The sequence below is a fragment of the Sander lucioperca genome, chromosome 10 (genome assembly GCF_008315115.2).
Source record: "Sander lucioperca isolate FBNREF2018 chromosome 10, SLUC_FBN_1.2, whole genome shotgun sequence".
Lineage (NCBI taxonomy): Eukaryota > Metazoa > Chordata > Actinopteri > Perciformes > Percidae > Sander > Sander lucioperca.
In genome coordinates this window covers 11,786,511-11,802,216 of record NC_050182.1, presented here as the reverse complement: position 1 = coordinate 11,802,216, position 15,706 = coordinate 11,786,511, and the positions used below count along the sequence as shown (strand labels likewise).

Sequence of the window (15,706 nt, the reverse complement as noted above, 5' to 3'; positions counted from 1 at the left end):
CCTAAGCAGCAGTATGTAGATAATACAGATTTCTTTTTTTAAATGCCAAAGTGACTGGAGGAGCAGATACATTGACCAGCCTTGGCTTAAAGGTCCAATGTGTAGGAATTTCTCCCATCTAGCGTTGAGATCATATATCGCAATCAACTCTCTTGCACCACGCAGTTCAAAGTACGTATTACAGCTACGGTAGCCTTCACGCTTCAAAAAGCCGGTCTCTTGCTCTTTTCAATATCCTCTTTCTTTTTCTGGGCTAAGAAGAAGACTCCTGTTCCTGAAATTTGGATTTTGAATACGTGTGGTCCTCCATGTTTCCTTCTTCAAACTTGCCGGGGCCGGGAAGCTACGATACCCATTAGCAGCATTAGCAGCACCTGTGAGTTTATCATGTGACAGCGAAAACGCGAAAGGTGGAGAAGTATGTCCTGTATGTCCCTTACCGGCTAACGTATTTCAAGATGGAGCATGAATATGGAGCGTCTACCCCAGTTCATGCAAATGCAAATGTAAAATTTCAAGCCAATAGGAATACTTAGAATTGATGGTGGTGGTAAATATTCATGAAAAAGGACAAGTGTGTGACCGGGCAACACAGATTTTGATAATGAACAACTAAACACGTTACACACTGGATCTTTAAGTTTTACCAGCATTTTGGGGAATCTGGTGGTGTTTTCCTTGGTCTAAATACACTGTGTGCTATTCCGCAGCTATTTTCCACCACACCCAACCAGACAAGCATGTGTACCAAGAAGTCCCTGCAAATTAAAGCACAAGCAGAGCACAAAGGTGAGCACCGCAAAAACAATCTTTGATGAGGCCTGTTAAATGAAAGCATAATCCCTGCAGAGCTGTGCTCACCCACGACATAACTGAAGAGCTGCAGGAAAACTCAAACCAGGACTACTGTGGGTGGTCAGAAACAGCTCAAAACCAAGTGGCAAAACAAACATACACGCATGTTTTGCCCTTACTCTGAGTGATTGAATGTTTACAAACTAATTGTGAAGAGCTGTTTTACGTTAATCCGCCATAAGAACATACCGTCTGTTTGGAACACTAATTCTCTCTTGGAATGTCACTTCCAAGTTTTCTGTAAGAGCCAGAGTCAAGTCATATCAGACAAACAGCGTGCTCGCTGGTCTTTTTAATCTAAGAAATCAAAGCTGAGTAAACACTGCTTTGGTATGTCTAATTCCTTGAGCCAAACTCAAGCGGTCAAGTTTCACACATACCGACACACATCTGGAGTACTCTCAGCATGGAAGATCAAGCTTGATATCCTGCACATGTTGCCGCAGTGCGAGTCTCTCCCAAGGCTTTGACCCTAACACTCTACAAATACATCACTAAGAAGGGGAGCAATCCCCGGGCTTCTGTCTTTATGGAGATGTCAGGATTCCACAGAAGGGAGCCAAGTGCTCTTGTCCACATTTCCAGGGGGATCTTAGATAATGTTTAAAGACACAATTGTCAGAACAAAGACAAGTACTTCGGCAAACAGCAGGGAAAAACCGTGTGAAGGGGCAGGGTGGATGTTGGACACTAAGTGCTGTGGATCAACGGGAAGACTCGCCAAATCTGTCAGCCCGCCCAGCGATGTTGTTGGGGAAACCAAAAACCAAGCCAAAGCCACGTCATTTCGTATCTCTGCTGCTTTCTGCAATGTTTTGATTAACTTATCAAACATTCGTCCTGTTAAGTGTTTTTCCTCAGCTGTCAATCGACCTAAACCAGTCAAAGAGCCTAATGCATGCAATTTTAGTAATCACGTGTCTAGTAATAGAAATAACTCCTCATTTTTAGACACTGAAATGACAATATTCTCTCAGAGCACATTAAAGGTCCCAATGCTCTTTTATCACAGAAAATATAACACCAGTCACTTATTCATCTTAGGACAACGAGAGAGAGAGAGAGGTCAGGAGTGTGCTTAGACAGCAGAGACGCCAGCCATCCCTGATCTCCCTTGACCCCCGCCAGGGTGCGAACACAAAGGTGTCACAGCAAGAGCCTCAGCTTGTGTAGGGTTTCACCTGTCTGCCACGTTGGACCTGAACCGAATAAGCTGCATATGTCGCCTAACAGTTTGAGAGAAATTGTGGACAAAGACCTCTGGAGAAATCATTTTCCCCTGGCACTTCATTTAGAAAATTCTCCAGGAGTGTGTAATTCCTTTTAAGGGAATTAACTAAAGGACCAGATTTCAGTTAGGGAACTTTGCAGTGAAACCTGATTGTTTATGACTTTTTAAACTCTGGCATCACTTTAAGACTATTTTAGCCATGCTAGCTCGGGCTATAGGTCTGGTTCAACACTTTGGTTAAAACTGAAACATCCCAACAACTACAGTCAGGGTTCATACGCATTTTAACCAATACTTTTCCATGACTTTTTGGCAAATTTCCATGACTATGTATTCCTGAAAATGTCAGTCGACATTATACAATAAGAATAACAATCTGTGTTAAAGTTTACCCTCAGAGGTTTAACAATAAAATGAAGGACAATTTATGTGGTTCATAGTGGGATTTGTAATATCGCGCCCCGAATAGAACGTTGAGGTCAGGACGACGCGAAATACATTTATTAATCACATATTATTATACTGTGTTAAAAAAACAATTCCATGACTTTTCCAAAACTTTCTGGGTCTTTTAATGTTTCCAAAACCTTTCCAGGCCTGGAAGTTGCATTTTTTAAATTCCATAACTTTTCCAGGTTTTTTCAAAACGTAATTCCATGGATTGCTATGAAATGTTGTACATACATTCACGGTCCCCAAAGGATGAATCCTACTGACTTCAGTGATCCGCAGACTTCATCGAGCTCCACCAGCAAGTCAAAGTTTTCACTTAAACAGTGAAATAGCTCAACATCTACAACAAGGTTTGGCACAAAATGTGGTACAGGCATTCGTGGTTCATGACTTTGGTGATACGATGACTTTTTCTTTAGTGCCACCATTAGTTTGATATCTGTGATTCTGAATAAAATGTCTCGAAAACGGAACTATGGATTTGCATGACATTTCATGTCCCCATCAGGATTAGTTGTAATAACTTTGATGATCCCTTAATTTTTCTTCTAGCACCATCAGGTCCAAATTTAAATGTGTTCAATACTTTGGTTTATGATCAGATATCTGCAGAACTGACATTTCCATTAAACGCACCAGTACTTAGTAGTTTTGAGAGCAAATATTAGCATGCACACTAAACTAAGATGGTGAACACTGTCCACTGTCAACCTGCTTTACATCAGCATGTTGTCAATATCGTCACTGTGAGCATGTTAGCATCCTGGTGTTATTTTAAGTACAGCCTCAGAGGCTAGTGTAGCTTTCAACTCTTGGTCTGATCATTCTTTAATCAGAGGTTCCCTGACTTTTTGGCTTGCAATGCTTTAAAATTCAGTGTCAGATAAATGAGATAAACCTATCTTACTTAAACTTTTTGCACAACCTTCCCGCCCCTGATTTATGTCCTGCAATGCTGTGCTTCCCCATTAAGACCACTCGTTTTTTCAGCAGAGGACAACTGTTGGATTAGCCTGAGAAGTCGGGAGTGTGCTGAAACCACAGAGGCGACAGTCTTCCCTGATCTCCCTTGACCCCGGCGAGGGTATAACTCCACGAGTGTCACAGCAAGAGCTTCGCTGGGTCGTGTTCGGTTTCACCCGTCTGCCTTTCAGACCTAGATCTGAACTGGTAGAGGAGAAAAGACCTATAGAGTCCTCTCCTTTTCTTCCTCCCTCCCCTCCCTGCTCTCCTTTCTCTCCCTCTCTTTTCTTCCCGGCCGGCTAATCTGTTCTCAGGTTTAGGATTCCCGGTCCGGGGCTCTTTGAGGAGGAGGAAATATGGGGTTGGGTAAACATCAGGGTTCTCACTGCAGGGATTACAACACCCATATATCACCGTGACAACTCCCTTTTCAGCGGATGACAAGTCGCCAGGACCCTGTGCGAGGAGGGATCCAATGACACTTCCTATCGCCACTGCAGACACTGATAGTGCATACCGTCACCGTTTTCACAACATCGTGTCAGTTTATGAGGATCCGGTGTCTGCATATCCTCAGCCAACATCTTTAGGTTTGATGTTTTCACACATTATCGCACCTGATGTTTGGCTTGTGGGCATCTTCAGAGGTAACAACACAAACGGAAAAAGGGCTCTAGAGAAGCGCTTTGATCACGTCCTTTCAGAGAGACTGCTGTTCATTGTCCGTGACTCCATTTCACTCTCTCCTCTCCACGAAGCGAAGAGGCACGCATGGCAACACACTGCTGGATGCATTGTGTTGTGTCTCAGCGATTCAGTGTTACTTTGAATAATGTGAAACCAGTCAGGCCTCGTTTGTGAGAATCCACTTTTCTTTTATCTAAAAAGACATCACTAAAAGGTCAACGAGGTGGATCGTTTTCCCAACTTCTCTGGGACGAACACCATTCCATGTGCTCATGCATTTTAACTGTCAGAGGTTAAAATTGAATTAGCCAAATGGCTGTACTTTTCCAAAGAGGTGGGCGCGTCAAGTAATTCCTCAGAGTGATACATAATGAGAGACACAGGACGCTTAAATGTTCTCTACGGTTGTTCTTCTCACTGGTGTGTAGTTGACAACAAACAGTCATGTCAGAGCAGAGAATTAAATCATTTAGGCAGGAACAAAAGGGACTCAGAGTTTATGGTGGACTATCTTTAACAAGATTTTGTATAAAAATTTGGAGAAGACGGAAAGTATTGATGTCATACCTTGTTTTACTGCCACTGGCAACTTGAAGGAATCATAAAATATAGAAACTTTTATAATTAAAACTTTCACTTAGTTTATAAGAACTGCAAACATCCCTGGTCTACAGCAGTTGCAATCAAAAATATATCATTTAGACTCTTGCCTGACAAAATGCACAAAAAGACACAACCACAGTATTGCTTTAAGACATGTATTACATTTTTATTCATACAATGTTTTTTATCAGCATCAGTATTTGAAGTATTAGTTTTGCAAGTAGTGATGATATTACGTCAGACACGGTTTATACCTAATCTCAGAAAGTGCAGCATTCACAAAACGTAATTTAATTGAAACATGATCCTATGAATTTGTAACGTGTTGTGGTTCATGGTTTTATATATCTAGAGATAATGTCACCTCTCTGCCCTGTTAGTGTTAGTTCTGCACACCTGCACAAATATGTTTTCCCTGTGAGACCCACGTTTAAATGCCTTTGTTCATCATCTGTGGTGTGAAAACATCTGATTTCCACGTCCATGTAGAAAAAGTAACGCACACCAAGGATTGAAGTGAGGGGCCGATCACTGGAGGTAGACTTGGAAATAAGAAAAAAGTGTTGCACACTTCTTATGCATATCTCTATTTATTCTGACGACGTTTTGGCCCTCAGACCTTCTTCAAATCAAATCTGATCAAAAACAAATTTGAGGTGGCTGGGTTGGCTCAGCGGGTAGAGCAGGCGCACACATACTTAGGGGTTTATGCCTCAACGCAGAGGTCCAGGGTTTCGAATCCGACCTGTGACGATTTCCTGCGTCTCTTCCTCCTCTCTCTCCCCTTTCTCACCTAGCTGTCCTGTCCATTAAAGGAGGAAAAAGCCCCAAAGAATTATCTTTAAAAAAATAAATAAATACAGATATGCATATGAAGCCAGAGTGTGCGACACTATATTCTTATTTTCAAGAGAAAGTAAAAGTGTCATAGTTCATTTATAGGGTTGGGTACCGGTGCTAATACGGCACCTGTGCCTAAACATTCGTTATCTACCGGACCGAATCGCAACGCAGATTTCGGTGCCTCATTTTGGTGCCAATTAAATGCCTTTTGCGCTGCTCTCTGATGCTCCGAAACAGACGTTAGAGGCAACAGAAGCATCGCTGCACGTGACGCTAGTTAACACTTCACTTGACAGAAGGTAACGTTAGCCTACCGTTAGCTAGCAGCTGGATTAAACACGGTTAAAATGCTGACAGCTAAACGGTGTGAAGTCTGTCTGTATTTCACTGTAGAGGATTCCAACAGCGGGACATTAAGCAGTGTGCAGCTGCCTTTGTCGGAAAAACAACACAGACGGTGCGTTCACTTGAAACTAGTAAGCCTCGTGGTGCATTCAAAGTTATACCCTATTCCCCTATTTTTTTAAAGTGCCCATATTATGAAAAAATCACTTTTTCTGGGATTTGGGGTGTTATTTTGTGTCTCTGGTGCTTCCACACACATACAAACTTTGAAAAAAATCCATCCATGCTGTTTAAAGTGAGATACGGTTTCTGAATGTGTCCTGCCTTCAGTCTCTGGGTGAGCTGTTCAAAATCGGCACGGCTTGTGACGTCACAAGCCGAAACGAGCAGGCTAACCGCAACCATTAGCTCGTAGTGTTAGCATGCTAACGCTATGGCTAACGCTAGCATGCTAACGCTAGCATGCTACCTCGTTCTCAATAGCAAAGCACTACTACAACACACACAAGTTCACCATAATCTACAAAAGAACTACTTACATGTGCGCCCTCATTTAGAAGTCTCCCAGCTAATCCTGCCTTGTAACTGACCGAAGTTGTAGAAACAGCCTTTCTTTTACTGTCTATGGAGCTAGCTAGCTGACATGATCTACATCTGAGCTACTAGGCATGTGCAGTGCAATCAAAGATAGTACAGAAGAAGAAGAAGAAGAAAAGAGGTCTCACTCTGTAGCTAAAACAGAGACCAGCTGAAAAGAGGATCTGCAGCAGTGAGAGAGAGCACTGCAGTACAACACAAATATGGTGTTTTTTGAAAATTAAACCATGTAAACTTATTCTGGTACAACCTTAAAATACAATTATGAACCTGAAAATGAGCATAATATGGCTGCTTTAAGTATCGGTTCAGGCACCGTTTAGGCACTGGCACCGTTTTAAAAGTATCGTTTTAGCACCGGTATCGGAAAAAAAACAACGATACCCAACCCTATTAATTTAGTTATAAAATCCTAGCGCACCACAGAGCCAACTTCACTGACAGTCGCGCTGCCCTGGCTCACGCTGCTCCCCGTTTCCATCACCCTTCTCTACTCCCACTAGGCATGGGCCGGTATACGATTCTGACAGTATGATAACCTTCAGCAAAAATATCACGGTTTCACAGTATTGCAGTATTGCAATTACAGCTTTAAAATGTATTCTTTTTTTAAATGTCTGGGTAAAAAAAATTAAACACAATGTATTTTATTTTTAAACACACTGCACACTGGCAGGGAGACGGATTACTAAACTGCAGCTTCTCTCCTTGACCACTCGTGAAAAACAGCTCATACCTTAGGTAAAAAAATTGTTTGTGGTTTTGAAACCTTGACTTTTTCAAACCGCAGTATACCTTGAAACCGGTAACCGGCCCATGCCTAACTCCCACCTCAGTCCGTTTCGTGGTGAGGTCATTTTGAGACTCAGTTTAAAACGTTCACAGCTTGCCTTGCTGTTGCTCCTGCGTTGCTCTGTGTACAACGACACAGCTAAACAAAAAGGTTGAACTGACAATCTGCAAGTCGATGCGGGGGTAACATCTTGGGGGGGCAGCCCTAGTTTGGCAACATGATAAACCAGAACATTGTGTTGATGTGGACCATCAAACTGCTTTGTACTGAATGGAGGCAGTCACAGTTTGAGTTTGATTGAGTTTTTTTTTTTCATTTCATTCTCAGTGGTGCTAAAGCTGGCACACGCATAAGTGCACAAAGCGACACACAAATCAATGAATAAATAAAAACATTCATACTCACAAACTTGCATTTAGATGGACAAACACTTCTTTTAAACTGTATATTGAAGCCAACATCTTAATAATATGAATTAAATGTTTATTGATACAAAGTGAACTGTCAAAAGTCACAGGAAGAACACATGTTGAAAACAGCAGCATAACTAAATGTTTTCAGTGTTATTCCTTTACAAAGATATTTTCAGACTTCCAAACACCTTGACCTTTCCTTGTAGGGAACAGAAAATGTAATCCAGGCTGTTTTGTTGTGGAGAAAACACCACATGTCAGCCTTTATGTGACTCAATCTGAAAACAACATCTTCCCTCTGGATGTTGGAAATGTTGAATTTCAGTGCAAAGATGCCAGAGTTGTGCCTGGTACTCACTTATGTTGTCGCATATATAATCACAGTGCCATCTCAGATGTTTATGGTTTTCATAGGGCTGTTTTTCATGTTTTAATTAAAGCGACAAACACTGAGGACAAAAACTAAATAGAAGGAAAAACTGCATTTTTAAGCAATCTGCACAGATTCAATCCCTCTTTCAACAATCAAACTGATTGCCTGAAAATGTTCACTATGTGTGCATTATTGCCTGCTGTCAGATCTTTTTTTCTTAATTAAAGCCAAAGAAGTAAAACAAACATAGAATTTGTGAGCATTATTCATATATACTGTACGGCTGACAGAGGAAGTGTTGGCAGGCATCTCCACAAGTATGAATAAGGCCATCTGGGAAGAATTATCCTCATTATAACAAAAAAGCTAACAGTGATTTATACAAGGCTGTATTCTGCTGTTCCACTATCTCATAACGATAAGCATTTTATCATGGTGAAACACGCATTATCTCTGTCCACTCCCTCCCCCATTTCTCGGTCGAAGCAGGATGACTAATTAACAGCATTAGTTCCATAATTCAGAGGAAGACCAAGATGTCCAACATCCGATAGTTAGAATCAAACTCATATGTGGGCCGGCAGCGTATTTCATGTCTCGCTATCAAGAATACAAAGCATCTCGTTTTAATTAGGCGACACTGTAATGTCAAGGCCCGACGCATGATGCTGAATCACTGACCACAGAAGACCGGGCCTCCTCCTTCAGCTCATTGTTCTCTTTTGCAGGAGTGAATAAAGCCGACCTGCTCAGACATCCGGGGAGTTGTACCAGACCTGGCAAATCTCTACGTCTTGACCCTCACCTATGGTCATGAGCTTTGAGTAGTGACTGAAAGAAAGAGATTGCAGATACAAGTGGCCAAAATTAGTTTTCCTCTGTAGGGTGGCAGGCTCAGCATTATAGGGCGAGGAGCTCAGACATCGAAGGGAGCTTGGGGTAGAGCTGCAGCTACTTTGCGTTTAAAAGAAGCTAGTTGAGGTGGTTTGGGCATCTGATAAGGATGCCTCCTGGGCACCTCCCATTAGAAGTTTTCCGGGCATGTCCAACTTGTAAGAGGCCTTGGGGTAGACCTAGAAACGCTTGACACATTTTATATCTCGTCTAGCCTGGGAACGCCTGGGGGTTTGCATTTGCATTTGTCTTCGGTTAACCCTGCACATCTGGCCCAAATGTTGTGATTTGACGTGACGGCTTTGGTAGCATGAATCCCGACATTTCTCACTGTGCTGGATGAATAATTCCACTTTATATAATCCTATAATTACGGAGCAGTCAGTTATGGATTTCAGGTCAACCGCATCCATCCTGTATGACTCCAGTGCACACTTGGCGGGCCTCGCAGCGGATTCCCATGACACACAGCTAAATTGTGGAGGTTCGACCTACGCATGTGGTGGTTGAGCTGCTTTAGACCTTAAGCACCTCTCCATCCTTATCATCCCTCTGGCGTTCAGTTAAAACAATACTTCATAACGAGTGCGGTGGAAGGTAAAAATTTGATACCCTGCCCGCTTAATCACACTAGTGGGCACACATTTATTTCTGCTAGCACATTAAAAAAAGACACAACCATCCAAGCGTGCACACACACTACATAACACATAAAGACAGCAACCTTGCCTGAAGCATAAACGCATGACAAGACATTGGAACAAGACACAAGAGACATTTCCAATTCTGTTTTGTTTGGCGTCTCTGAAATATGAATTCACAGCACAGGAACTCTGAGCTCACTTTAAGAAGAAATAAAAGAAAGATGGGGAAAGACTAAAAGCTTACCTTTGTCTGACGAAGCTGGATGCCATAGAGGAGAATATTTCGGAACTTAGCTGCTGAGGCCAGGTCCATGATAGTTGCCGGCTCTACCCCTCTCCCGCTGACGGACAGCTCATCTGAACCACTCAAATGCACCTATCAAAACAAAAGCCACCGCGCCCAATCAGAAAACGCTTGCCAATAGAGAGGATCTCTTACCAGAACAGCAATTATGCCCCTTTTTTGGAGCAATAACAGCTCATTGTTCAAGCAGCCATTTAAACATGTTGCAACTCAATAGGCCTGTTTATTTAGGGTTGTGTTCAGAGAGTGTGCTGAGAGTAAACAGGTTGGGTGATGCACAGTCCTGTCTGAGGATATAATGATTCTCTAATTTAGCTGTAAATCTGAAGGGGCTCTGGGGTTTATTTTCTCCAATGAGGGCAGCATAATATCACACATTGACACAAGTTGTGACACATTGGTTCGCATTACTGTGTCAACCTAAATCCAACCTTTAGCCGATTACCGTAACCCGCCCACTAACAGAAACTGAACTCAAGATTTATTACCCGCAATTATTTTGTCATATAACCTTAAAAACTGCGGCAGTGAGACACGGTGTCAAGGCGTCAGCTCTAAACGTGCAATTACACTTCTACTTGAATATCAATCAGACGTTTGCTGTCATCGGGTGACATTCAATTTGAAGAGTGATTATTCAGCACATTAGCAGGTGTTCAAACTCCAGGCCACATTATTCTACTGAAACACTGACAGTGATATTTGTGTGGAAATATGAATAACTGAGGCATATACAACAGCAACTGACAAGACCAACTTGGAACTGCCCACTTAAAAACTTACGTCGACCTTTGGCCACCTGGACAGTATACTAGAAGGTTTAGGAGGAGAGATATGCTTTGAAAAACTATTGAAAAATAGCTACTGGAAATGTACAGTACTTTGTACAATGCAGAGTGCATTTTTGGCTATTTACGACAAGACATCATGTCGTGATATTTAATAATAGACAATGTTTTCAGCATGGTGGCCTAAAACATCAGCAGTCAGTGTCTGGTTTTATTGTCAGTTCCTTATCAGAAATCCACCATAGAAGAAGAAAAACATCAGTAGTCTCAAATGACTGGAATGAAACACATCCACAAGACATGGTCTGTTCTTTTTTTTTTTTTTTTTATTAGAGGTGCGGCTGCAATCGTGCACACCCTGATTTGTACTAAGTGGTTGCTGCTATAGGCCGCTAGCAGGTGATGTCCACAAACTTAAAAACGTACACTAAATTAAGTACAAGAAGGCCAGGCAGGACAGTGGGTACTTTCAAAAATAAATACACTTCATTTAACCGAATAATGCACGGCACAGTGTCCCGATAAAGGAAAACAATCAACAAGGTGGAGGCAAAGAAAGTTTCTTTGTTAAAGTAGAGTTTTATATTCAACCCGGTCTCACGCCAGTTCGTGAAATGGTCACGTTATTTTGATTTATTGATTTGTGTACAGGTCACTATTTTCTCGTTTATTTCGTGTACAGGTCACAATTGTCAAACGTGACCATTTCACGAACTGCCGGCCACAACAATGGGACGGTTGTGGTTAGGAAAAGAGAACGGGGAAAGGAACCGTGACACGCAGGAGATGCCGACAACAACGGGACGGTTGTGGTTAAAAAGAGAATTGGAAGTGGAGTTTGGTTTTTCCAGCTCGCAAGCCAACAGATAGTTGCTAGACTGACCCTAGCTGCAAATTACATTTGGTGCATCTAGATTTCTAGGCTAGGAAACTGGAGGAAATAATTTTCTATAATCAATTAGTTTTAGTCCATAAAATGTTGGTCGACCAACAGTCCAAAACACAATAGAATTCAAGCAAATCTTCACCTTTGAGAATCTATTTGATAAATGACTTATTGTCACAATTCCATTTCTATCAAAACGACTGTTGATTCATTTTCTGTTGATTGATTAATCAACTAATCAACTATTCTTTCAGCTGTTGGGATTTGTTTTAACTTAAATGAGTGTTACAGGAATTAATAGAGTAGAATATAATAGATTAGAGTACAACAGAGCACAGTGGATTTGAGTAGAGTAGAACAGAAAAAATAAAATAGAGTGCACTAGAATAGAGTAGAATAGAACAAAACTAAATAGAATAGAGTGGACCAGACTGGAGTGGAGGACAGTAGAATAGAATGAAATAGAATAGTTTTGGAGCAGAATTGAATATAATTGAAGTGAACTGAATGCTCAATGGTGTTTTAAGCCCCCAACGTCGACTTCAAGGCAGCGTTGCGACGGTCGACTTCAAGGGCCCTAACCCTAACCATTGCCTAAACAAGCCGAAAGAATCACTGCAGACTCTCTACACCCTCTCTTTCCTGAATATGAACTTCTGCCATCAGGGAGAAGATTCCGTGTGCCGAGATGTAAAACTAACAGATTGAAGTTATCATTTATTCCAACTTCCGTCAAGCTGTTGAATTCCAATAGTAAAAAATAGTAAATCTAAGCCCAGCAGAGCAGGGGTGCAATAAATGCAATAAATGAAATAAAAATAAATGCAATAAATACAACAGCACATTTCGCACTTAGCACTTTAATAATTACAGTTCATTCTTGGGATGTTGTGTTGTCTGTGCTGTCATGTGTGTCCTTCTTTTGTGTCTTAGCCGCTTTGCTGATCTCATTTTTCATGTTGATTTTATTTTATTGTGTTGTACTTGTATTTTATTTTATGTTGATTTTAGAATGTTTTTATGTTACATGTTGTTTATGTTGTGAAGCAACAGATTGTAGCACTATGTCCAAGACAAATTTCCCCTCTGGGACAATAAAGTGTATTCTGTTCTATTCTAATCCCAGTGCCTTCCAGGCAGTGCTGCCTGGAAGACGACGTTGGGGGCTTAAAACACCAAACACCGAACTGAATAGACAAGAGTAGAGCACAAGAAAATAAACAAAAACAAAAAAATTAATAGTTGAGTAAAATATAGTATAATAAAGAATTGAATAATAAAAGAGAACAAAAATAGAATAGAAGAAACAAGTTGGGAGTTCTGGGTACTCTGACATGCTTTTATAGGGAGTGGATCCCACTAAAACCAGTTTACACGTGTGAATCCATGTGTGTGTGTGTGTGTGTGTGTGTGTGTGTGTGTGTGTGTGTGTGTTCTATTGAAAACTTTGTACAACAAATAAGAGCGGGGGTTTCAGTGAAGTAATGCTCCGTGACATCTGCAGTGATTGAGACTGATTTGGGTGATCTGGCGGTAGAAATCGGCCCTCTGCAGGTTTGTTTTTTTCTTATTACCTGCCATTGTTTTGGCACTTACTCTGTGTGTTAGTAAGAGGTCAATTTTCCGAATTAAAAAGGAGGGTAAACAGAATCTTTCACAAATATTTGGATGCTTGATTTGATCAGTTTGTTTTAGGTTTTTCCTCTCCGTGATCTCTCTGGTCAGTGTTGCTCTGTGGGTGAACAGTAAGCGAGGCCAAGCGCAGGGCTCTCCTGGGAGGTGTGCGGTTTCCAAACAGCTACAGAACTCATCAGTGGAGCCGAGGTGGACTACAGGTGACGTTTTTACAAGCGGAAAAAAAGACAAGGTTTGGCTCGCTGTGTAGTACATGTACCTTTGAAGAATCGGAATCTGTCCTTCTGCCAGAGGTCTGTATTCAAAAACATGCAAAGAAAAGTTCATTCAAAGTGTGGGAAATGATACTGAGACATGTTTAACTCCGCCTCTTACCAAACACACAGACCCACAGTAACTCTGTATACACTTACTGACTTTTGAGTTGATTTTCAAGGAGACACAAGCTCTGATAAAGACCTGATGCAGGCTGTTCCACCACACTAACCACATCCAGGATGACTGTAAAGGCTGAATGTGTTGTGTGGTATAAATTGGTGATATACTGAAGTAATAAAGCCATAAAAAAGTAATAGAAGAACACACACACTGACCTGAGAGCACATTGCTCAGCTATATTCCTTTTCAAGCGAAGAACAAAAAGTAATAAGTAAGACTTACAAAAAAATGCTTTTTTTTCTGGCGTGACAGAGACAAGTCGATCCTGTACTAATGAAACCTGCTGTGTGGCGTCTTACAGCTTTATTGAAAGGCCAGCGTACCAAACACAAATCAAGGCAGTGGTTTAATCAAGTAATGCTGTGTGACATTTGCATTTGTATTTTGGCAATGGCCCAAGTTAAAAAGCTAAGATTGGCTTTTACAAATTCAAAGTTTTCTCCCTGTGCTTTGCATGCCAGAGATCTTGTGCAGTTGACTCCCGGCATCTGTGCATTCATTCTTCTTCACTGGTTTACAAATCTGTCCTTCAGACAACAACAAGGTCTGGAAACAAGTCAGGAGTCTGAAGGAGTGTAGGATAAATTTAGAAATGTGAAAAGTGGCTTCGGTGGCTTGGCTCTAATGATGGCAATGACCGTCTGTCAGTGAGTCCCTCACTTTGGTCCAGACTAAAACAACTATTGGACAAATTGCCATGAAATTCATGATGCATTCTACTGACTTTGGTGATGCCTTGACCTTTCATCTAGAGCCACTATGAGTTTCACTTTTGTGGTTTTCAGCGAAACTTGGTACAAGTATTCATGTGTCAGCCTCACAGAGCAGCCAACGAAGTTGTGAAACTCTTAAGTCTTTGGCAAAACCGTGGCTGCAGTATCTGTGTATGAACTCACCCAAATGACGACCAGCGGGTGGAGAACAGCCCGATTCGCTGCCTGCAAATCCGTCAGTACGGCCTCCACTTCAGACAGGCATGAACGATTGACCTGGAGACCAAGGACATAAAAAACTACATAAGAGCTTTTGAAGCAAAGATTACATTTTCTCTCCACGATGACCAGCAAGATAAAAAAAAAGTGCGCTAGAAGATTTTAGAAAGTCCAAACCCTGCTTTGGCCAGAAAATATCATAAATATTTACACTGACATGTTTTCATTTCTCATTAAAGTTGAGCTTAAAATAGGAAACTTACAGAAACCTGGATGAAGTTCCACTCTTTTAACAGATAGCCGGCGTTTTCTCCCATCAGATCTGGGATGACATCCAGCTTCTATAAGACGGAGATACCCTGACTTTAAAATATTCAGTTGACATTCTGCTTGTTACAGGATCCTGAGTGATAACATTAAAGCAAGAGCTGCAGTACCAGGGTCCTCATGCATCTGATGTTGAGTGACGGATGACTTCAGTGCTCAAAAGGTCAAGAGGCTTCTGGTTTTTGTTTCAGCCACTTCTTCAATCATTTAGTGTGAGTACACCCACCTGTTTTCCTGCCATGACTGATTTTATGATTATGAAAAAAATCTAAATACACTCAGGGAGTATGCAACTGAGTGGCTCATTTCCATCAATGGTAATCAGAAGCTTATTAGAACAAATGGTAGATATTAAAAAAAAGAAACCGTTTCTGGGCTCCTTTATACTTCTGAACTGGCAGGAAAATTCTGTCATATGCAAAGGCCGGGGACAGCGATCAGGCAAAAACCAACTTAAATTTCATTACGCTGCAAATTGAGTCAACGGCCGATGTACGGCCAAGAATCGTAAAAGCATTTTTGCACAAAGAACCAGGACATTTAGGTCCTGATCTTTCCAGTCAGCTTCGGCCTTGGCATACGAGTAACATGAGGCAACCGGATAGCATGCCATATCCACCATGTCCGTTTCACATTCATCTTTGTTGTTATGCCTCTAATTACAGCCTGGTACTTCAATTTCACACACTCAGGAAATAAACA

General features: G+C 41.4%; 1 protein-coding gene across 2 annotated transcripts in view; it reads right to left on the bottom strand.

Annotated features, from left to right (window-relative positions):
- Nucleotides 1–15,706, bottom strand: part of crppa (CDP-L-ribitol pyrophosphorylase A) — a 54,360-nt gene that overhangs the window by 12,954 nt on the left and 25,700 nt on the right. For both annotated transcript variants that reach the window (XM_031279535.2, XM_031279534.2), the window contains 3 exons: nt 14,941–15,018; nt 14,642–14,734; nt 9,939–10,070 (listed from right to left, as the gene is read on the bottom strand). In XM_031279535.2, the coding sequence (XP_031135395.1) occupies nt 9,939–10,070; nt 14,642–14,734; nt 14,941–15,018 (303 nt within the window). The remainder of the gene's footprint in view (nt 1–9,938; nt 10,071–14,641; nt 14,735–14,940; nt 15,019–15,706) is intronic.